The 23,875-nt window shown below is 43.3% G+C and overlaps 1 protein-coding gene across 1 annotated transcript in view; it reads left to right on the forward strand.

Annotated features, from left to right (window-relative positions):
* Window positions 1–23,875, forward strand: part of pcdh7a (protocadherin 7a) — a 44,030-nt gene that overhangs the window by 9,393 nt on the left and 10,762 nt on the right. Inside the window, exon 3 of the mRNA XM_044029059.1 lies at window positions 895–1,677. Coding sequence (XP_043884994.1) covers window positions 895–1,677 — 783 coding nt within the window. The remainder of the gene's footprint in view (window positions 1–894; window positions 1,678–23,875) is intronic.

Raw genomic sequence — 23,875 nt, forward strand, 5'->3', positions numbered from 1 at the left:
TAGACAGATTCATCACCCTGCCTGGTGCAGGACTGGGCAGATCAGTCTCACTGTCTCCTCTTGAACGAGGCTCCACAAAGCAATGTTGTAACAAGTGTAAACAACTGTCTAAAATGTTTTTATTAGTGTATATAAGCTCAGACTGTGTGTGTGTGTGTGTGTTGTAATGAGTCACCATTGTGATTTGTCCTAAATATGTTGTTATACAAACTGATCTGAATGGATTAGCATGGATGTGTCTTACAACAACAAAACACAACTAAATACCATAAAATGAAAAGCAACTCAAAGAAAATGGCTCAAAATGATTTCACAGAAGACACATATTTACAATAATGTTCTATCTCCAAAGCCAAGTGCAACAAATTGTTTGAGCAAATCCAAGTCTATGCAGTCATTTGCGATAGAGACGTAGTTCATTCAGGAAAGAGAAGACTTGTGCTTGGATTCTGGGGGTGTAGTCACAGCACATCTCTTTTATTTATTTATTTTCCTATTTCTAACTGCCCCAGACCTCAGCGTAAGCTGCCCATAATTATTTTAAGAGCTTTAAGCAGTATAATCGTAGGTGTTTCCTGTAACACTGCCGATGATGCCAGATTACAGGTGGAAAATTATTCACAATTTGAATGCTGCAACCAGGAAGCAGCAGCAATTATATATTTAGTGACTGTGTGTGTGTCTGGGAATGATGGCGAAGCTCCCTGACTAAAACACAGTGATCAGTTTAATGAGGCTAAAGATGCTGTTTGATGTTTCACTGTGGCTCACACCCACTGTGTCATCTTTTACAGTCACATTTTGTTCTCTTTTGACATCTTGTCTCTTTTTGCTCTTTTCCCCCCTTTTCCTCTGCATCCCTTCTCTCGTCCTTCTCTGTTCCTCTCACCACAGGTGGCCCGAAGCATGATGGCTCCACTGTTATTGGACATTGCAGGAGACCCAGACAGTGAGCGTACGCTCGGGAAACAGCGCCTCAGTGTAGCTATCGGTGTCCTGGCCGGAGCTGCGGCGGTCATCTTAGTGATCCTCCTTGTCGTCACTGCTCGACAGTGTGGTGCTCAGGGCAAGAATGGCTATGAGGCTGGCAAGAAGGAACCAGAGGAGGACTTCTTCAGTCCTCCAGGGGCTCAACCACATGCTGGCCGCAGTGGGGGTTCAGACCGTGGGCGCAAACCTCGCCGGGACAAACGGAATGGAAGCGGCAGTAGTGCTGCTGCAGCAGGTGGAAAGTCAGATCGATCACTCTACAGTGGTATCGTCACAGTCAATGGACTGCGCCGCCACGCCAATGACGACGATGAGGAGGATCTGAGTAGTGCAAGTGAGCGCCTGGCGGCCCGCTACTGTGCTGTGGATGGTGACCCTGGCAGCCCCCGGATGGGTGGTGGCAGGAGGCACCAATCAAGCCCAGATCTGGCAAGGCACTACAAATCCAGCTCTCCTCTTCCTGCAGTGAACCTGCAGCCCCACTCCCCCCCAGCTGAAGGGAAGAAGCACCAGGCAGTCCAGGAGCTGCCTCCATCCAACACCTTTGTGGGCAGTGGAGGCTGTGTGGGAAGTGCTGGCTCCAGCAGCAGCAGCAGTGGGGGCAGTGGCAATGCAGATGCCATGTCCCTTGGATCTGACCAGTGCTCAGAGTACGGCTGCCAGACTGGGAACAAGTACAACAAGCAGGTAGGAGCTTCTGGGAGATGATTGGGTTGATACGGTCCTTTTGGATCCTCAGTATTGGTTTGCTCTGTCCCTTCTTTAGTTACAGTGGCAAGGAAAAGTATGTGAACCCATGATTGTTCAGGCTTTCTGTCTGGCAACTACAATCAGGTTTATATATCAAGTGATTCAAACAATGTGCACACAATGAGCAGTAGTTTACATAAGGTGGGTTAAAAACGTAAGCTACACAAATTGAAGCACCTTTTGTCATTTATTTCAGGGTTAGTTGTAAAATAAAACAATGGCTACTGCACCTGGGCTGAAAACGTTGTTCGGACAATAGAAGTCCTGCTTCACAGTTCACCGGTTATTGAGACATACATTTTACTAGAGCAAATCCTGTATTGTGTTACTTTTAACAAAAACTTGAGTCTGATTTTACCAAACCTCGTGTCCTATCAAAGAAACGGTTCGGAGACGTGGCTCCAGCATTAATTTCATTGATGAAAACACTCCAGACTCGTTCGCGAGAATCATTCACTGATGGTTGTCTGACGGCAGTGAGGCAACATGACAGAAGTGAATCAACTTCAGAATGGAGCCAACAAAAGAAAATTGGTCCAGACAGAGCCCAGATTTTCGCTGGATAGGGATGCTGTGGAATGACTTTATATGAGCTGCACAAATCAGACATCCAAATAACGCGGCTGGGCTGAAGCAGTTCTGACAAAGAGTGATTGAAAATTTCCCGTGAACACTGTGCAGGTCCAATCCAGAAACACTTGGTCGAGGTTATTGCAGTTAATGGAAGTTCAACCAGTTACCAAGTCCAAGGGTTCCCTTACTTTTCCCCCAGCCGTGGTGAATGTTAAATGAGTGTGTTTAAAAAAGCATGAACTAATTGAATTGTTGTTATTAGCTCAAGCACACTGTGTTTATGATAAATTCATGAAGAAAAAAGGGAATTCCAAAGGGTTCATATACTCTTTCACGGTACATCTGTCTCACACACACACACACACGATTTTAAATACCTGCTGACCTGGTCACCAACATCTAACACCTAACACCATTCATCTCCACAAAATAGCAGTCAAAGTGTGTTCATAGCAACTTACACACTTGTGCTGTGTCTGTGTGTGTGTGTCTCTATGTCTAATGCGGCGAACATGAATCAACCCCCTATTGTAGGCAAACAATATGTGAATGTGCATTTATGTGTACATGCATGGCTGCCTGTGTGGCCATGTGTACAAACCCCTGAGGAGTTCAGTTGGCGTCAGGACACAGAGGGAGTGGGCGAATAGCTGCCTCCAGCAGCGTAATTGGTCATTTTGTCTCCGTTTCCTTTGTCATGCTTTTATGTTACTTCTCGTCAGCATATATGGTTGTGCTGTAAACAATACAAGTTGCATAGATAATGAATGCACTTGGCTTTGTTGTTTTCTTATTAGAAAGCACGGTTAAAAGCCGAAGGCGAGACAAATACTGCAATCAGACAATTGCTTGCCCATACTTTATACACACACACACAGCACAGGGCAAACTTCTATTTACTTGTTCTTAAACATAACAAGTAAATGCCTATCCCTAATCTTTACCCTTAAAACTATTCACATCTAACTCTTGACTTTAACCAGAGCTTTACAAATGATTTTCCTCTTCAAAGGCTAGGTCCCCACTGGTCCTGAAAAAAGTCATTTATACAATAAAAGGTCCTGAAGAGGCAAAAGCAAGTAAACACACACACACACACACACACACACACATCATCTATCATTGTAGACACACTGGCACAGCAGGGTGTCCCTAGTCCATGGACAGCACTCCCATGAGTGATGTGTGAGTGACAGATAACCCTTCTTAAAGGGGCGTTGTCTCGTTTCCTTGATGGACAGCTCCACATTTATCCTCCCCGTGGTGAAAAAGTGCTGATGTGGTCATTAAAACAGGAGGAGAGGTGCTTCTTAGGCTAATACATGGGTTCTCTGATCCTGCTCCACACACACACGCACGCACTCCAGAGGTTAATCCATTACGGAGTCAATCCTCTTAATCTGCCGTTCCCAGGGAAAGGAAATGCTTACAGGGAGACTTTGGTGCTCATGCTTACATGCACTCAAAACATGCCAGTGCACATACAGAAAGGCACGGACACGCGGACTGACAGCATAATGAATTATTGATTGAATGGGGTAATTAACTCCTCTGCCGTGTCCCCCTGCTCTAGCTCACCTACCAAAATATCCAGCATCCATTGGTTTCAAACACAGCTCTGTGTGTGTGCGTGTGTGTGTGTGTGTGTTTCTGTCAAAGACTTTGGATGCTCGTGTACGGCTGTGTTCGCATATCTGTCAGATTTTGTTAACTCGAACAGTTTGGCGACATGAGGGGGTTTATGTGTGGCGCCCCGTCACTGCGCTCAAGGGGCTGCTTATTGCATGAAGAATATACATTTTATATGTGAGCGCAAGTGAGAGGTAGACTCCAGGAGTAATAGGTGCTGAGCATGTGCCAAATGTCGCAACTAGGACACCGACCGAATTTGAAATAGCATAAGATCGGGAGTGTGAGAGAATTATAGGTGGTTAAGTGAGGACGGAGTAAACGAGATGAGGTGGTCAAAGCTGTTTTACTGGGTCAGTCCAAGCTGTTCATCTGAAGTCCGGATAGGGGGAAATTAAAAAAGGAAACTGGGTTTCATAGATGAAGCACAAGACCCATTATTGTAGCTGGTCTTGGATGAGGTTTCGCAGAAGAACAGGGCTGGAGACCGACTTGTGACTGGCAGAGTGGGGCTGGCAGATGGCAGAGCAAGGAGTGATTCCAAACCAGGCAGGTTGTCGAGTGGGACGGCCAGTAGGCGAAGAAAATAGTCAATCTGAAGCAGATAGGTAGAAGAAGATTGTGGTTTACTGTTAATGGCTGCATGATGAACCCAGAATGCAGAGATACAAACTATGAGGCTGTAGGCAGGAAAGTGGAAAAGTTGCGAAAACTGGGAAAAGTCTAGTGTTGACGTAACATTTGCATCATTAAGGAAACTGAGTTATCTGGAGGGAACTGAAGGGAAGAAAAACAGCTTTTAAATGCTGCGGCGGATGAGTGGTTGATTGGCAGATGCATCTCCGATGTGCAGGAGCATACAGTATGCGGGAGAAGGTATCCAGAGATGACGCACAAAAAAACAACTAAGACACACACAGCTTGGACTGACACACAAACAACAACCAAGTATAAATGGATAGGCCTGGCTGATATGGCCACAGATTATATTAAGATAAAAGCCTTTCAAATGGCTTTATACCAATAATCGGCACAATAATATATCAGATAATTGAAGAGTAAGTTTTACCTCAGAACAAACGTCTATTAAATTTCACAAATCTGAGGCAAAAACTTATGTATAAACACAATGTTGGTGTAAAGTGAACATTTATCAGCTTGATATTAAAGAACGTTATATTGCAGTATATATCTGTGGGGGATAAATAACACTGCTCTGTCTCGAGTGTTGCGTCATTTTAGCTGCACTGTGACAGAAGGTCTACTCTATAAGCTCAAATGCATGTGAGGGAGTAAGTGATTGAGTGAGAGGATTTTAAAGTGACACCACCGGTCAGCTGATAAAAAGTTTTCCCTGCACCTCTTGCTCTTATAAAATGGATCTCATGCGAGCCGCTTCCATCATGTAATCAAGAGGGCAATGTTGACAAGCCCATGCTTTACAACTTTATTTCAAAAAAGCACCAAGCGATGATATCTTCCCACTTCTTGTTTAAGAGAATTGGCCTCCAGTGCAAGGCACGACTCCGATGTGTGTCATTAAATTGCCCAGAGTGCGGCTGATACACCGTATACGATGTGACTGAGGTTCTGACTTTCTCTCCGACTGACTATTTGCCAAGTAAATATAGCCAATATCACAGCAAAGCTGTTGGTTTTTTTTTTAATTGTGTTTATGGTGATTTTGTCCAACGACAATGTGGTTATAAAATCAGTATGTTAGCACAGCCGTGAAGCAGCTTGGAAAGTGACTGGTGGGTTACATGAAGTCTCAACAGACTGTGAGGCAGTCAGTATTTCATACTTGTTCTTTTGTTGTCTGACAAAGAGAACTGGGAAACACACACTCCAGAACAGCTTTATTGGAAATGTTGTTGTATATGTGAGAACAGAGAGGAGGCGGCAAGCACACGGACAAATGGCCGACGGCACTGCAAATACAGATTTAATGCAAACATGACCCAATGACATCACATATTTTCAACGATTGCAGTTGACCATGTGTGGTTTAGCCATATGTATGTATATATATATATTTATATATCTGTATGTATATATATATATATATATATATATATATATATATATATATGTATACAGTATATAGATATCGATATATAGATATATAGATGTATATTCACTGAGGAGAAGGGAAGAAGGTTTTTATCCATACTAATGGGCCTGAATAAAGCTAAACTGCAGGAGAGAAGGGGGAGAGTAAAATAACGAGTCAAGGGCTGTATTCTCAAGCGAACAAGAGGAGGACTGCGTGATAGACTAAATGGTAAGAAAATGGTAACCAACTGTTAAACAGAGAGAGGTAATAACATTAAAAATCGACCACTGAAAAGGAAAGAGGAAAAAACAGGAAACTGAAGATGAGAGTGAGTGTTTTGTATGTGGAGGAGGGCTTGGTACCATCTGAAATGTTTGAATGTTTATGCTCATAGGATACCTGTTTGACCTATTAACACAGTGACGCTTTGTTTCTGTATCTTTTTATATACATTTATCACTTTTTTTTTTTCTTTGGAGAGACCAAAGTAAATACTCAAGCTTCAAATGTCTAAATAGAACTTTGAATGAGTCATTAGGTATTTTACACCGTTTGGTACTTGAGCACATTTCAATTGGTACTAGGAACAGTGCTGACCTTAGATATCCGGCCCTAATGCTGATGAAGACAATGTTGAAAGAGAAGGCTGGCATCTGTGCTTCCAAGCAGGGAAAGTGAGAGAGAGTGAGACAGAGAGAGAGTCTGGGTTTGGGTGGCAGCCAGAGAGAGAGTGGACTGCTGAGATGTGGGTCATCAGGATACCCATTGGCATCAGGACACATTAATGATCACAGCAGTCACATGGCACTGCAGTCAATATGGGCAAAGTGGCCTCATTCTCCCCTGTAACCATTACCACACACACACACACACACACACACAAAGTTTGTGCAGTAATTCTTCTTAGGACACTTTCATTTATTTGGGCAGCCTAAACAAAGCATTATCTTTAAACCTTAACCTAACCACAGTTGACATTATAGCTCTAAATGAGGGTCTGCCTCATTAGGACCAGCTTTTGGTCTGCATGAGGACTACTGGGTACAGAGTCCCACTACAAGTGTTGTATTGTTTCAGTTTCACTGCAGTGCTTGTGTCTTGTGCGCTTTGCATTGTTCCTTTCTTTCGTTTCCCCCCTCACCTCTCACCTTTTGTTCCTCACCACCTCTTGCTCCGCTCCGTCATTTTACCCTCGTTTCCATATGTATGGCCATAAATCTAAACACTGCTGCACCACTGCTACCTTTGCACCTTCCCATGCACCACACTGACCTCTGAGAATGAGTGGACTCAGCATTTTCACGAGTGTGACTTGTTCTTTTACCGTAGTGAGCACTTTCTCTCTCTCTCTCTCCCTCCCTCCCTCACTGGATGCAGAGAGTGTGTGTGTGTGTGTGTGTCTGTGTGTGTGTGTGTGTGGGCCGGTGCGGTGCCGCTGAGGCTGAATCAAACCAGACACACCTACTCCTACACTCACACACACACGTACACATCCATAACCTAATCAATGCCAGGCTAACAAGGCCAAGACTGCAGCAGAAACCGGTGGGTTGACGGCGCACTTTCTTGCATATTGCACAGCTCAACAATGCTCGTTGAAGGTCACAGCCAGGATGAGTGTGTGGTGAGTAGGACTCATCTGGCCAGTCGTGTCCATCTAATTGGACTGTATGGACAGGCGGGGGCAGAGATCAGGCCTGCTGGATTATGAAATTGAAAAGCAGCTTTTCATTTCAACGAAATCCCTCCAGGATTAAATATTATGAGCGTCTGTCATCGACTCAATCTCACCCCTGTACACTCACACACGCACGCGACATGAACGCAGCCGCACATACACCGCCTGTGATAGCATATGGCATGTATTAGGGTCATAGTGGCAAAGGCACTGTAACAAATAGAAATGCACACTGTCCCCGCCTCCTTCTCGGGTTATACACACTCACACACACACGCGCGCGCGGTAACCGACTCGTGACCCCTGTCATGATGATACCACGACTCACTGATGCATTTATTAAGGGCACAGTGCAGTGAGGCCACACTGCCGGCCATATGCTCATGGGGTGAGAAGGTGGGGTAAGCGAGAGGTGAGAAGGACGTGGTAACCAAAGTGGGGATCACCGTACGAGGCAGACTGAAAGCTGATCTACTGACCTGCAGACAAAGAGCGGGCAGAGGGGACAGGGAGGAGTCAGTGGGCAATCGGAGAGAGAACATGAGCCGGACAGAGAGAAACGAGAGAGAGAGGGAGAGAGGGGTGATGATGAAGAAAGGTTCAAACATGATGGGGGAAAAGGAGACAGATGCATGTTTGTGTTAGATGCTCGGTTGTGGAGGTGAAACACATGCTCAGCCTGTAAACATTGATTTTCTGCTTGACTAGGATCATATTCATACCTTCACACTAAGCTTCAAGGTTCTTTTATACTTCTGATCCATCAGTGCAGAACAAAGAAAAACACTCAACACCAGGGCCTTTTCTTTTCTTTTTTTTTTCAACTATCATACATTTTGTGTTTAACTTTAAACATTGATACACTGTTGACTTGTTTTAGTTTTTTCCTGGCGTTGGGTGACATAGACCTTACTAAAAGCTGGTTATCGATGTGAGTATGAGTTTTTAGAGTGTATGTGAAAGTCACCAAATAAACTGTGATAACATCTGTATGGAGAAGATTGGCTTTTACCGTCATCACAACATTCTGTAAACTTATTTGAGAGTTTTATTCAGTTAAAAGAAGAACAATGCGTTTACCAATAAGAGGGAAGAATGTGGTGGAATGTGGACTTTTGATCGTATGTTTTTAGCTTTTCTGGCCTTACAGACCCTAACTATAACTTCATTAACTATTTTTACATACATTCTTTTGTTGAAGGTCACCTCAGTGCTGTGCTGAAGCAGACCAACTGCTTGGTCTGTGCTACAGTTTGTCTCACATTGTTCATATGAGCCTGTACTGAACAGGCAAAGTTAGACAAAATGTCCACTTCAAGTTTTTACCTGGCGCTTCTTGGTGATCTAGACTATGGTGAGACTAAACCTTTATTAAAATGTATCATCAGTTTTTTTTATTCAGTGTGACAGTAACAATGGACTCTAAGCGCTGGTCCTTTTCTATTGAGAAATGGTGTAGCGGTGTTGGAGGACGCAGGTGTGTGCAAGCTGAGGACAGCGGGACAAGACAAAGCCAGAAAGCTGAGTGGGGAGCGAGGAAGAAATTGTCTCCTTTCCTCACTCATCAAGGTCACTTAGAGCTGGAATGTGATGGGAAGTCTCTTGTCTGCGCGGGAGAATACAGATGTGCTGCTCTGCTGATAGTGTTTCTGTGTGAACAACTCCTCACTTCAGTTATTCCCACATGTCCATGCACAGACAAGCTGAGGCACAACAGCCCGTGTCAGACGTGTGATTTGAACACACGGGCATGCCCACTGAAACACACTCTTATGTGTACATAATAGCACATAATTACACACCCTCCCAGACTCTGGTGCACATTATTCAGTCACCTCAAGCAGACAAACTTCTGATAAGAATATGATGACACACCAGCAGAGAACAAAGTTTCCCAGCTCTTACATCAGTTTCGTCTTCCACTCCCTCTGGATTGAGTCACGTGCACAAGTCCGGGCACACTGTGTCTCTGAGAATCACGCACATCTGTAGAGGCGTACAAACACGCTATTTTTTTAACTCTCTGACACACACACTCAAAAAACCCAAGCACACGCAAAGACCTATATAGCGAGCTCCTTGCTGAGTTGCTTCCTTTTATTTGCTTCTTGAAGACTCTGTTCTGCATTGAACGTGTCTGTATTTGGCACATCTGCCTTCCAGCATTACCTTAATGGTTGTCTGTGGGTTGAGCAATTTTTCTCGATATTGCTAAACAAAAGTGCTCCCTCTCACACGAGACAGGGATTGTAGACAGCTTAGTAGCCCTGTGACTGGTTTTATCCACCTACACAAAAGAATCTTCAGTGCATTAAGTGGAATTGAGTTGGGTTGAATTAAATAGACTTGAATGGATTTAGAATTGAACTGGACTGAGCACAACTGAGCCCAATTGAATAATTCAAACGGTAAAGAATTTAGTAAGACTGAGTCGAACCGAAAACTAAATCAGACTAGGGTGAAGCAAAGTGAAGTGAAGGGATTTAAATGTGTTTACCTTGCCAGTGGATGCCACAGCTGTCAGCTCAGTGGGCATCATGTGAGGGATTTTCATTATATTAGGTGGATTGACTTTGACCTTGTCCTCCTTTGTTTCGTAAGCTTGTATTTTGAAGTTTGACGGTGTCAACTCTTCGCTGGAAGTTTGTGCGGTGCATTCGGGTCCGTGTTTGCTTCTTTTTGTGACTTTGAATTTCAATGAACCAAAAATCATTTTGTTTACTGAGGCTTTGATCCAATCTGCTGCAGGTTTTATGCAGATTTATTCATCACATGTTGATGTGCTCTTAAATAATCAGATCATACCTGGTGACATCATTAGTCAGACATCTGTCTGGGATCTCATAGCTACCAACAGCTGTCTCACTGTCTCGTGACTGCGGGACTGAAACATGTTCTCCAAGCAAGCTGTTCATGTCCTTCCCTCTGCTATAGACACTTTCTTTACCCCTGTTATAAGTCTGGGACCATTCAGACAGACAGACAGACACCTGCATGCACGTTTACTTATTTCCACCTTTAGAAGTTAATTCATTAAATAAGCTTCAAAGTCACTTTTCACAATTCTGCAAGAATACAGAGGCAGAATCAAATGTGCAGACTTATAATAATATACAGGCTTTCAAAACAGTTAACAGTTATGAACTTATCAAACTAGTATCACTGTAACAGAGCGGTATATTCAGCAGTGCCATTATGAATGATTGATAGTCACCTGCACTGTCTGCTTCTGAGCTTAGTCCTCTGTAACTCCTCTAATAAAAAAGTGTCTCTTTCCATCTCTCCATCCCCAATGTCTGTGTCCCCACACACACACACACGTGCACCCTCATATCCTCCTCCGTCTGTCTTCTCTCTGATTGATCTCTCAGTTCTCCCTAAGTGGTTTCATCTCTTTTCATCACACTCCATCTGGACCCGTCTTTTCAAGGCACTTTTTTTTTTTTTATTGGTTCCAACCTTCTACTTTTTTTTTTTAATAACACTTAATTGTTTTTTTTTTAATTATTATTTTACAAATGGCTCCTAACAACCCTCTCCCGTTCCCTCGCCCTTCTTCGTCTGTTTTTAGACTGCCGTTAAAGTCAGCTATAATCTTAATTTCTCGGATTGGATGAAAGTCAGCGTGCTACCAAGGAACAAGCCTAAGGTGTGAATAAGTGCACGATGCAATGTGGTTTATGCATTCATGCCACTGGCAAATTAGATATCAGCATATTAGATCTTGTGTTAGTGTGAAAGACAGGCCCTGGTAGTGCTGTAGTCCAAAGTCAATGTGTTTGCCCCGGGGCAAAATGTATCCATCTGTTTTAGAATTGTTGGTGGAAGATGGATACAATTGAAAGATGAAGCTGGAGATAGGCGTAAAAGAGGGAGTCTGATGAAGAGATAGACAATTTGTGATAAAAAAAAAAGAATAGCACCCATGGCTAAAGAAGAATGGTATAGTGGTGGGTGAGGGGGAGGAGGAGGAGGAGTTGAGGTTGAGCGTTAGGGGAGGTGTATTAGGAGGACTTAAGGGAGTGGAAGAGATGGTGATGCTTTACTGAGTGGCAGGGGGAGATGTGAAGCTGCAAAATGAGAACGCATTCTTAGGTATGGCCTCGAGGTAAAAAGCTGAAGGAGAGAGAGAGTAGAAAGGAGGAAATGTAAGAGAAAGGAGGAACTTCAGTGTGTGTTTGTATTTGATACCTCTTAAGGACCTCCTCTCGCATATACACTGACCTTGTCAGGACCAGTAGGCTAAAAATCTGGTCCTAACGAGGCAGAACCTGAATTTCTGAGGAACTGGTAAGGTTTAGGGCTAAGATTTGAATAGTGTTTAGGTTAAGGTTAGGGCTAGCCATTAACGACTCATCATTAAAGTTAGGGATAACGCCTTTGTTTAAGTTGTCCAAATGAATGACTGTCAATGCAGTGTTCTGATAACAATAGTGGCACAAACCTGTGTGTGTATGTGTGTGTGTGGGGGTGTGTGCGAGATGGAGATAATAGTGAGCATTCTACCTGCCGTAGCGAAGAAGTTATATAAATCTGAGTGGGCAGGCCTCCGCGTACAGTAAAGCTGCATATTATACCACTGACCCTGGCCTCTTTCTCCCTGTGCACGCATGTGTGTATGTGTGTGTGTGAGAGATCCTTTTTGAGCTGCCCTTGCTTGTTCATGTCAGAAATAAACCAGATAAGAGACGCCCACCTGTACAACACACACACACACACTCAGAGACAGGTATAGCTGAAATACAAGCACTAACTGGTCAAGCAGCTGAAAATAAATCCTTTTAGTGTCTTCAAACAGAGGTATTCAAATAGTTTGACCTTTTTTACACACACACACACACACACACACACAGGCACTCACACTTTACAATCAGTCACTAATACCACACCTCAGGTTTCAACTCTGTCACACAGAATTTTCAAATAAACAGTTTCTACTCCTGCACATATGTAAGCATCATGTTTTATTTTTATCTTTCAAACCAACACAAATGGCGCTTTTCTACTACATGATCCCAGTACGACTCGCCTCACCTCACCTCCCCTCCCCTCGCCACGGCACGGTTATTTTGCTTTTCCATTAGCGATAGTACCTGGTACTTTTTTAGTACCTTCTCTGACGAGGTTCCAAGCGAGCTGAGCCGATACTATGCACGACGTCTTCAGACTGCCGTCCACTGATTGGTCACTGAGTGTGACGTCACTGGAAGAGACATGAGCAAGGAGTCTGACAGAAGAATCAAAGCAAACAATGCCGAATTGTAAATCGGTTAAAAATACTTAAAAATCCTGAAAAACGTGTGTTTATCTTCAACATTTAGCACGGAAAAGCAGTTTCACGCAGCCATGCTGTGATGACTCCGCCCACGTTGAGGAGGTACTATATATTAATGGAAAAGCAGCCAAACCGTGCAGAGTCGAGCTGTGCTGGGCTGGGACCATGTCGTGGAAAAGTGGCAAAATTGAACTTTGATGAATTTAATTGAACTTAACCTAAAATCAATCAGTGCTCCTAATCTATAGTACAGTAATTGCACAGCATTACCGCAAAGAGGGTTCATAGTGGGTCAACACTGCATGTGAGACATGTGAGACATGCATTATTCAGGCGGCTTCATTCTCCTATTTCACAAATACAGAGACATTATTTAGACAGTGACTGACAGCACTTGAGAAAAAAGGCAAACACACACACACACACAACCAAAACATCACACTCCTATTAAGCATACCTCAGATCCAGCAGACGCACACACAAACTTAAACACAAGCCCGCAGAAAAACTAATGCAAATCTATCTGCCAATTAGGGGCCCAAAAAGGTTTCCATGGAGATGAAATGGTAACCTCTAATTGGCTGGATAAAAGCAATACTTGCAACTGAGCCGACAACCGGAGATTGTTTGGAAAAAAATACACATCTGTGTGTACACACATGCACACACACACACACACACACACACACACAGGCAGACGCGCGCACACGCAGGTGTGCACAGTTTAAAGTTGGGCTCACAGACAGTTTATGCATGGTTGGGGGAGTCACCCACAGTATCAGCAGTAAGATGAGAAGCAAGGATAGAGTGTGTCGACACAGATATGGGGTATTGTCAGTCACGGGTACAAACGCATGCTCATTGACCGGTCGGTCCCTTTTAAACGTGTGAATAAAGCTTCAGTCGTGGTGTCGTGTTAACATGAAAGCTTTCACGGCTGTTTAAAAAGAGCAGGCTTTGATTAGAATTTGATGTGTGAGAGTGTTGCTTAATGCCAGCCCCTGCTGATGGAGGCACTTTTAAATCCAGCAGAGCAAATGTGGGGAGCCTTCTGTCAAAAAATATGTTGAATTAACAATTTCACCTCAATGTGATGTCTATAATTTTTTTATTTAGTCTCCACCCCCCTCCTCCCCCTTCTGTATTTTCCAAAAAGGCAAAAATCAAGCGGGTTCACCAGTCACGGCTACATTTTTATTTTTTTTTTAACCACAAAGCAACAGCAGTGTCGTTTCAAGGATGATCAAACATGAATCTGAAATTATTGACAAAAGTGCTAACTGAATATCAAAGGGCCCAGTGCTGTTTTCATGTGCGTGTCGAGTCGGTGCGAGGGAAGAAAAAGAAAAATGTCTCTCCGTGACTTTTACAAAGCTCTCACATGGCATGATCATTATGAGTGGTTTAATAATTTATCTCCTGCTCCCATATGGGGCTTTATGTAGAATGTGAGTCTGAGATCTAGATTGTTAGGAAGCCAATTTACACACAGCACGACCCAACTTAGACATTAGCTCAAGTGCTTGCATCTACAAAGTGCTTAATTAAAAGTTTGAGCATCTCAACACACACACACACACACACACACACACTTAACTTAGATAATATTGTATATATTGTAGGTCTTGTTGCCTTTGTGGCATTTGTGATGTTTCGTTTTTTCAGATACATGGAGAGGAATATTGAGTGGAAATATTCAGCTTTAAAAGCCTTGAACGAGGCTGTTTGTCTTTGTTAATGAAATATTTACGACTCCATACTTTGGAGATGCAGAGTCAGAGACACAGACGTCCTTTGCCAGAGCTGAAACAACTATTAACTATTTTAATAATAATTCAAAGTCATTTGACCCCTTTTGTTTCGCAAATTGTCCTTAATTTACAGTTTTGAATTGTAGAAGTGTGGGGTTTTTCTGAAGAAATTTGTCATGATAAAATGATTAATCACTCAGTAAATGAAAGGCAGCAGTAGATGTTGATGTCATGGGGTCACTCAATCATTATCTACTGCTCTTTATCCTCCAGGGTCACCGATGCACTGGAGCCTATTCTGTCTTGGACAGGTCGCCAGTCAATCACACGGCCAACAGACAGAGACAAACAAACGTTTACTGTCAAATTTCGACCTATTAAGAATTTCCAATTGACCTCTGTTGCAAACGTGCAAGCTCAATGCAGAAAGGCCTTGGTCAAACCAGGATTTGCAGCGGCCACTATGTCCAGTAACTGCTCAGGAGACACACAAAAAAAACCAATGTCGTCTCAACATGAACTCACTTATAAAGAAAAGTGACAATGACTATAAAAATGGCTATTTATGCAAGCACAAATCCCCAAATGGCCAATTATGAAGCTATCAGCTGTAGTTGACACACATTCATTTTCATACTGTATAGAGTGAGAGAGTGGAATAATATTTATCACAAGTAATTAGCGTAGTGTATACCTGTTGTTTTAATATGCAGCAAACATTATGTCTTCAGCTGCAGTATTTCCCTGTTGTAGCTTGGGAATAATTAGCATTTTTAAACTTTTTTTTTTTCTCTTACCAGGAGTTGCATGATAATTAGGCTTGGTTCTCTGAAGCTCTGCTGAATGTGGCTTCACTAAAGTCATTTTGTAATCCTGATGCTGAAACCTAATTTCCATTGGGGGCTGCTGAAATTAAGCCAATATGCATACATACAGTATGTGCTTGAAGTGGGGTGTGAGGTTATCAGTGGGAACTGGTTGGCTTCAACCACTACGTTCTCATTAACTCTCCTCCTCCTCCTCTCTTCTTTCGCTCGGTAGCCGGCCTTACTCTGCACTCAGTCTCCGGTGTATCGACGAGCACTCTCAAACACACACATACTGTATATGCGGTGTTCCAAAAGCATACTGTACTTCATAGAGCAAAGAAAATGAAAGACATTTTAATTTCACCGTCCACATTTGCACGTGTTCACGTGCAAACACAGAGAGACAGAGACAGCAGGGGACCAGCTTAATATTTTTTCTCTGCGTCAAAAAAGACAGAATGAGGGAATGATTGAGTCTCAGTGCGTCAAGGAGGGAAGGAATGAGAGATAGCATGGTGGGGAGAGAAAGAGTGCACTGTCTCGCCTCTTTAATATGTGCGTATCTGCATATGAGTGTGTGCGTGCGCGTCGTCTACCCAGTATAACGCCCTCTCTGTGTCCCCAAGTCTCTCCGTGTCACTCACACACACTGAGACTATTGTCAAGTCACTGGGAGAGATGCCCCCAGACATTTCTGTGGCACTGAGTCTGTCACAGCCGCGCGAGGGCTAAGATGAGGCTCACTCGCACACGCACACATAAACACGCGTGCGCGCTCAGAACTATCTGATACACACGGATATGCCGTCTTATACATTTACATAGACGTACGTGGGATTGTGTGCTGATGTTGACTTGCGTGTGTAAGGCGAGGGCCACACTGTAATCTCAGTCTACAGTTTACAGCAGCAACATGTCCCATATATATATATATATATATATATATATATATATATATATATATATATATATATATATATATATATATATATATATACACACACAGATATATATGTATTTAAGTAAGCACTTTTGTGTATGTGTGCCAAGGTCTGTGTGTATATTTGTTTGTATCCGACAGCGAATTAGGCAAAGCTATCTTTAACCTTGCAAAATGAGTGACACTGATCCAAAACTGACAGGATGGATTTCAGTTTACTGTGGGGCTCTGCCGTGTCAGCCTGTGTCAGCTCAGCCCCGTCTGCCACTTTTACAAAAGACAAGAATGCCACAGAATAACATAGACAGAGTATATGCAAGTGCAGAGAGGGGGGGAGAGCATGTGAGAGAGAGAGAACGACAGGACAGGGACAACTTGAAAATGAGAGATAGAGCAGGCTGAGTCAGATATGACAAATGAAATTGTTTGGCAGAGAAAGAGCTTCTTTTTTTTTCCTGGAGGAAAACACAAATCGAGGGGAGAAACCGTGCACGATGCAGAGAAAGAGAAAATGTGGGGGAGGAGAAGGAGGTGGTAGGGACGGTGGTTGGATAGAGACCTTGCTCTTGTATGCGGATGTCTCCGAGGTCCTTTATTGACTCTGTCTATTGTTCACAGCAGCACTCCTAATCACTCTCAACAGGGAGGTTGTGTGTGCAAGTATGTGCGCGTCTGTCTGTCCGTCCTGTGTGCAACACCACGTATCTTTAGCCTCATCCTCACTCTTACTCTTTCATGCACTGGCCCCCACAGTGAAGCCATTGTTCACTCTTCTGTGGTCAGTCTTAATGGACAATGGCAGGGGGTGGGAAAAAGGCTGCTCCTATCACGCATACTATTAGTCTGATGGGCTACACATGCACACATGTGCGAAGAATGGGCAGTAAATGACATCTTAATCGCAGGCATACATATGCATGCTCTCGCTTACTCACGAGCGCACACAGAAGGCCAGTTGTTCGCCGCCATCCTGTTTGCATCTGTCTTAACAATGACCACTGTCATGGATATAATAAGTGATGACTGTTTTAGGCACTGGCAGTGGAAAGCAATAGACACGTAAACACACCAACAAAGGCGCTAATCTGAATCATGGCCGTTTGTTCGGTAAGCTTCGCTTTACGTCTCACTATAAGAGCTTTTGATTCTGTTTTGTCCCCTTCCTCAAAAACACCAAAGCCTGCACAAAAGGATGAACGTTTCAAAGGCCTAACACTGTGAATAGAGAGAGTGATTTTTGGTGTTTATCTACGGGGTGGACAACACAGATGGAGAAGGAAGAAAGCTCAGTGCCAGAGTGGATAGTTTGATGGTAACAAAGCTGTGGTGGATAGGGATGCAGTCCACCTGCAGTCTCTCGTTCTGTTCCGCTCCACACAAATTATACATACACAGCATACGTACAGAGAAAAGAAAAAACACACACCCCTACACACTCACAGTGACTGGTTAGGGCTATGATAATGAGCACTGGCCACAGGGTTTGACTTAAATTGCTCCCAGTAAGAGAAAGTGATTTATAGCCAACAAGCTCCAGCAAATTACATGCACACATTGTACAATCCAGAAACTGATTACCAGGACTGGCGTGCTGTTAGGCAGCATGGCGGGCAGTTCCAGTGGTGGCCACATGGGGGCCTACTGCAGACTGCAGCAGTGTGAGGAGGAAAAGAGCGAGAGGGGGAGAGGGACCGCATAGTGCCGATCAGATGACCTCGCTGCTGCAGTTAATGTTCTCTAGCGTTCAGACACAAGGCTAAGGCTCTCCCTCATACCGCGGGGCTGCTGTACTACAAGCTATTGTAGTGGCAGGGGTGGCATTGTTGTGTGTGTATGTGTGTGTAGGTGTGTGTTGTCTCTTTGTGTGTGTGTTAACAGGGGAAAGGGGGGGAACAGTGCTCATTTTTCTTTCTTTCTTTTTTCTTTCTTTCTTTCTTTTCTCTTTGTCCCACTGCCTTGCCCTTCTCTGCTCGCCCCTCACTTCAATTTGTCCCCCTTCCTACTGCCGCACTGGCCCCCCTCCCCCTCTACCTCATGCCCCCTTTCCCTCCTTTGCTCTCTCCCTGTCTCTCCCTCGCTCCCTCTCTTCCTCCTCTCTGCAGTGCAGCACAGTGATTATCATTCCTCTCACAGAGTCAGGCCTGATAGTCAGATACTGCTGAGCACCCTTCTACATCACCTGCTTTTAGAGGGAGCAGTGGGGAGAGAGAGAGAGAGAGATTCTGAGACTGAGGAAAGAAAGAAAGAAAGAAAGAAAGAAAAAAGAGGAACTAAGGAGTGTGGGGGGGCGTGACTGGGGAGTGCAGAATTAGAAAAAGACAAAGAAAAAGGAGGAGAGAAAAGCTGATAAAGGGGAAATAAAAGAAGGAACAAAGGAGAGGGAATGTAGAAGCATGGGAAGAGTAGGAAATGAGGGAAAGTGGTAGCATGAAGAAGGGAGGAGAGCTCTTACTGCAGAGGTGGTCCCACTGCAACATACTTATAAATGTAGGAGTGAGTGTATGTGTGTGTGTGTGTGTGTTTGCGTACACCTGCAAGTGTAAGCAAGCAGGTGTGCCTAATGTGTGGACACACTGTATCTGCATGGAAAACGTGTGTGCATGTGTGAGTTGTGGTAACGAGGCGCCTTTGCTCGTCAATGTCTGCGAGTCAGACAGTTGAAGAGATGCCGCTCGTGTTGCTTCATCTCTTCCTGAGCTGAGTTTCCACCTGCTCCAAACCATTTTCTGCATTCTGCAAATACCACGACAGTGCTACATGTCTCGCCTCTAAACACTCTAAACACACTCTAAACACGCTCCTCTTTGTCTCCTAATTTCTACCTCAGAGACTCAGTGGTCACGCAACAACAGCGCTTCCATCTTTGTCTGTCCTCTTTGGCTCATTCACCGATTTATCAGTTGTTTTATTTACCATTAGTCTCCCGCTTGTCTCTCAACACTCGTCCTCACCATTAGTCTCCCGCTTGTCTCTCAACACTCGTCCTCACCCGTCTGCTTGACCTGACGGGCTAAAGTTTGTAAACAGCACGTCTGGTCTTTTCAGTGCAGCCTTGAGGAACCGCATTCCAGCGCTGCACACGTCACTGCATGACAGCACCAGGTCTTCAACGCAGCTTTAGATCAGGTCTATATTTAAATGAAAAGTGTAAATATATCATCATCAGATGAATTGTTAACACGTCTCTGCCATTCACAGAGCCCCGGTGACATGCTTTCTGTCAGCACATTCCTCCTCCTCCTCCTCCTCCTCCTCCTCCTCCTCCCCTCCTCCTCCCTCCCTCCTCCTCCTCCTCCTCCTCCTCGACGCATAAGACAAGAGTCGACAGCAACACGTTTCAAAGGATTTTACAGCGAATGTTTCAGAGGTTTTTGATCAAACGTGACCTCAGTGTTGCGACATTTGACCGAGTGACTAGCTCACTTAGTTGGAGTTGGATTAGCGTTGGATTCAAAATGGAGAAGGAAAAGTAATTAAAAACAGTGTTGAAGCACGATTCTGAACAAATCTACACCCAAAGATATCCACGTGAAATGTCACACTTTTCGTGCTCGTTAAAAAAATATGTATTAGCAGACCTGATTGTATGATTTTTTTTTTAGCCCACAAACAAAGCGACAAAATAAACATCTTTTGAACGTTGATGCTAATTCACTTGGAGGGGGAGGAAAAGGAAGGATGAGGTGACGGGAATTCAGCTGCAACGTGCAACTTCACCAGCAAATGTTGCCAAATTTGACCCACTACACCTTTAAATTTCTAGAGCACATTTAAAAACAACCACAGTTGACCCAAGTGCTTTACAGAGGCACAGGAAGGCATAAAACACAAAATCAGTAAAAACATAAAAGTAAGACAGTAAAATAGTGCCTTCATTAAATAATGAAATGGTAGCAATCTAAGTGAAGTGAAGGCCAAGGAGAAGAGCTGGGTCTTTTGAAGATATTAAAAATGTTCAATGGTGGGGGCAGATTTCATTTCCATGGGTAACTTGTTCCAAAGTTTGTGGGCAGCTGCAGACAGTAGTAGAGTTTTTTGTCAGGATTTTGGCACATCTGAAAGCAGCCTGTTGTTAGACCTCAGCGCTTGGGATGGGGCGTGAAGAGAAGGAAGTTCACAGAGGTAAGATGGTGCCAAACCGTTAAGAGCTTTAGAAACCAACAATAACATTTTAAAATCAATCCTAAAATGAATAGGAAGCCAGTGGGTATAAAAACACGATTGACACCGCATGATCTTTCACTTTGGATGTATGAATTAAACAAAAGCACGAGTAAATCTGTGCAGCCGGTGTCTCCGCGTGAACCTGGCACTTGCATTGCTGCTGTAAAAACCATCCAATAATTTGAACACAAAAAAAAATACCCAAAACTGTTCAGTTATTTGAATTACAATAAAGAAACGGTTATTCATTTCACTCATTCATCGTAATAGAACATCCATTTCCTTGCTGCACAAGATCATTTCATTAAAAAAGATTCACGACATGGGAGCAGAAGCGAGTGTCAATTTGACTGATCATCAAAGTGGAAATTCTGTAAAGTCAGACCGCATTCGTGTGGTGTCAACAGACACATATTAGCATTTATTGTGCGATATCTCTTTACATACTCTGTACGTTCACAGCGACGTTATGGAGATATGTTTATTTTTAGGTAGTAAATAAGCTATCACATTATGAGGAAACAGGATGAGGTGACATCATTTGATCGCATATTAGACTATTTTATTGATCACGCGCTGAGAATCATGTATCCGCTTGTCCAGTTTGGCAGACGTACTGCCATAAAAAGCTTCCGTGATGTTATTTGTAAAGTAATTATTCCACAAAACACATCATGTTTTATTAGCAGATTTATTCTCACTGCACAATAAGCCACTCTATCCACTGCAGAGCTGCTAAGCCACTTAAGGAATTCCATAAGTCTGGACTTCATTTGTGACTTACAGCATCCCTTAAGGACCACACAATCCTATTCCTGGCAAAGAAATAATCACATTTAAAAAATATTGATGCTTGGCTTCAAATATCATGTGTCCACGAGCTGAAATTGCCAGTCACTGACAACTAAATTAACATGCAAAGCTACACCTCTCAGTCAACCGTTAGGAAAATTTCAGGTGTCTGGAGGGAGAAATTGCAAACAGGGTGTCAGGTGTCAGTGTGATTGACATTAGGCTCATAATACTGTCCCACTTCTGCCTATTTCAACACAAACAAATGGAACCTTCTCATGGAAAACGAGATCGTTCTTACCCCCAGTTGCTTTTGTTTTACCACTTATAAATGCAAGCCCGCAGCATCGTGGAGGGAAGGAGGAGTGGGATGGTTGGTATGAGAGATAAAAACATCATCTATAGCTTGTGACGCTGCCCAATGACTAGCTAACGGCACCATAACTGATGAACATTTGTGAAGTATTAGAAAACGGTCATGCCTCATTCTGAGTCATTAAAACACACAAATCCTCTCTGCCACAGTCTGCCACACTCTTAATAAACAAAAGCAAGCAGGCAAAACAAAACACATCATTTATGTAATTAAAATCTAAGAACTGCTTATTCCAAATGCAATTATTGAACAGCCTCCATCAATTAATTTAGCCATTTTCACTCTATTAAATATCGGTTTGAGAGCAAAAAGCTATCAGACACCATCAGAGGATATTGATCTTCAATAATTTTAAATAAGCCATATCTGTTCAAATCCAGTTGAATTGTTGTTGCAGTAAATGAATGATTATAAGTTTATCCATCAAGGCTTTCTTTCATACGACCATTTGTCAGTGTAATGATGTGGTACAACTAAAGTAAGATATGCAGCGCCGTGGCCAGTTATGGATTATGCATGACATCCTGACTCTGCTTACATGCAGCATGACTTTGAGTTTAGTGAATGGATGAACAAATGTGTGGCCACAGTAGAAATCTGACCTCCATTCTGTGCATTGTTACAAACATCGTGCTTGTGTGTGGAGGAGGAACTGAAGACTGATAAATAATAAATTCAGCCATTACATGGTAGATTCCTGCACCTATAGTGGGTGATGCAGATAAATGAGAATAGAGAATAGATCCAAACGTGGCTCTAGTCCTAGAACCATGTTTGTAGTTTTGTTTTATGCATAAGCCACATCCTCTTGATCCATTATGCACACCGGGCTGTTGCAGGACACCGGCAAACACAAACACATGGCTGCGCGCAAACACAAACCCCGAGATGTGTAAATGAAGCGCCTCCACACAAAAAAAACACGTGTGTTGAATATTCAGACACATGTAACGAGAAGAGAGGGAGACTGTTAATTAACTGGAGCACGTTAATTCTCTTTGAACCGACAGCGAGGAGGTTTACTCACTAATTACCTTGATGACTAAGCCAACCTGTGCACACGCACGCACACACACACACACACACATCCCCACAGCCACATGCACAAGTGTCTTCTCGCAGTCTGCCACAACACATCTCGCAGCCTTTGAAAGTCTCACACTCAGCCACAGCCATGAGACGAGAAGGTGTGAAGTCTCACTCTTAAGTGTGAGCATATGCACACACGTGCAACAGAGACTGCCCTGAAATGAAAAACTATGTTTGAATGTGTTTATGGTTTTTTTTTTTTAACACCTTCTCAGGAAGTGGAAGATTCAAATGGTTATGTTTATTCTTCATTCAGAGCCTTCGGTGTCTGTGTTTGATTCACGCCGATTTGTCAACACTTAACTAGCATATACTGCCGATGACGAACGACACACAAACACACTCGCACACACTCGCACACGCACATGCTCACCATGCCGTGCAGATGAGTGCAGCTCCCATGTCAGTATTGAACTGTAATGGCCCATGTCAGATTAAGAGGAAGGATTTTTAATGTCCTTCGTCAAACTCAATTAATATTCCATCAGGCATGAATTCATATAGGCCACGCTGGACTTAAGCCAATTTATCCACGCGTGTGTGTATGTTTTCACACATATGAATGTCTTTATTGCATTTACAAGCTTGCACAGAAACACATGGAGCATACACACAAACATTCTTTGTGCTTCGAGAATCAGGCCGAAAAACATCAAGGTTTTTTTTTGTTTATGAGGTTTTTTTTGTTTGTTTTTTTAAGTGAGGTTGAAGCGGGTAAAGTGGAAAGGAAATAAGAGATAAATTCAACATGTGAGCAAAGAAAAAAAGATGTAAACGGCTTTAAAGGACATCCTTGACAGAAAAATGTTTGCACGCCTTTGGTGTAACAGAAATACACTGACTGCGTAATATAAATGCAGGCGTGAGACAGTCAGATTTGGGGAAAAATGAGACGAGTAAGAAGCAATACGGCGGTGGCAGACTGTGAAGCGTGCACAATAAGTAGAAGTTAATGACGAGATGATGTCAAAATACAGGGTTTGGCAAAGGAATCGAAGAGAGG

This window comes from Solea senegalensis, linkage group LG6 (genome assembly GCF_019176455.1).
Source record: "Solea senegalensis isolate Sse05_10M linkage group LG6, IFAPA_SoseM_1, whole genome shotgun sequence".
Taxonomy (NCBI): domain Eukaryota; kingdom Metazoa; phylum Chordata; class Actinopteri; order Pleuronectiformes; family Soleidae; genus Solea; species Solea senegalensis.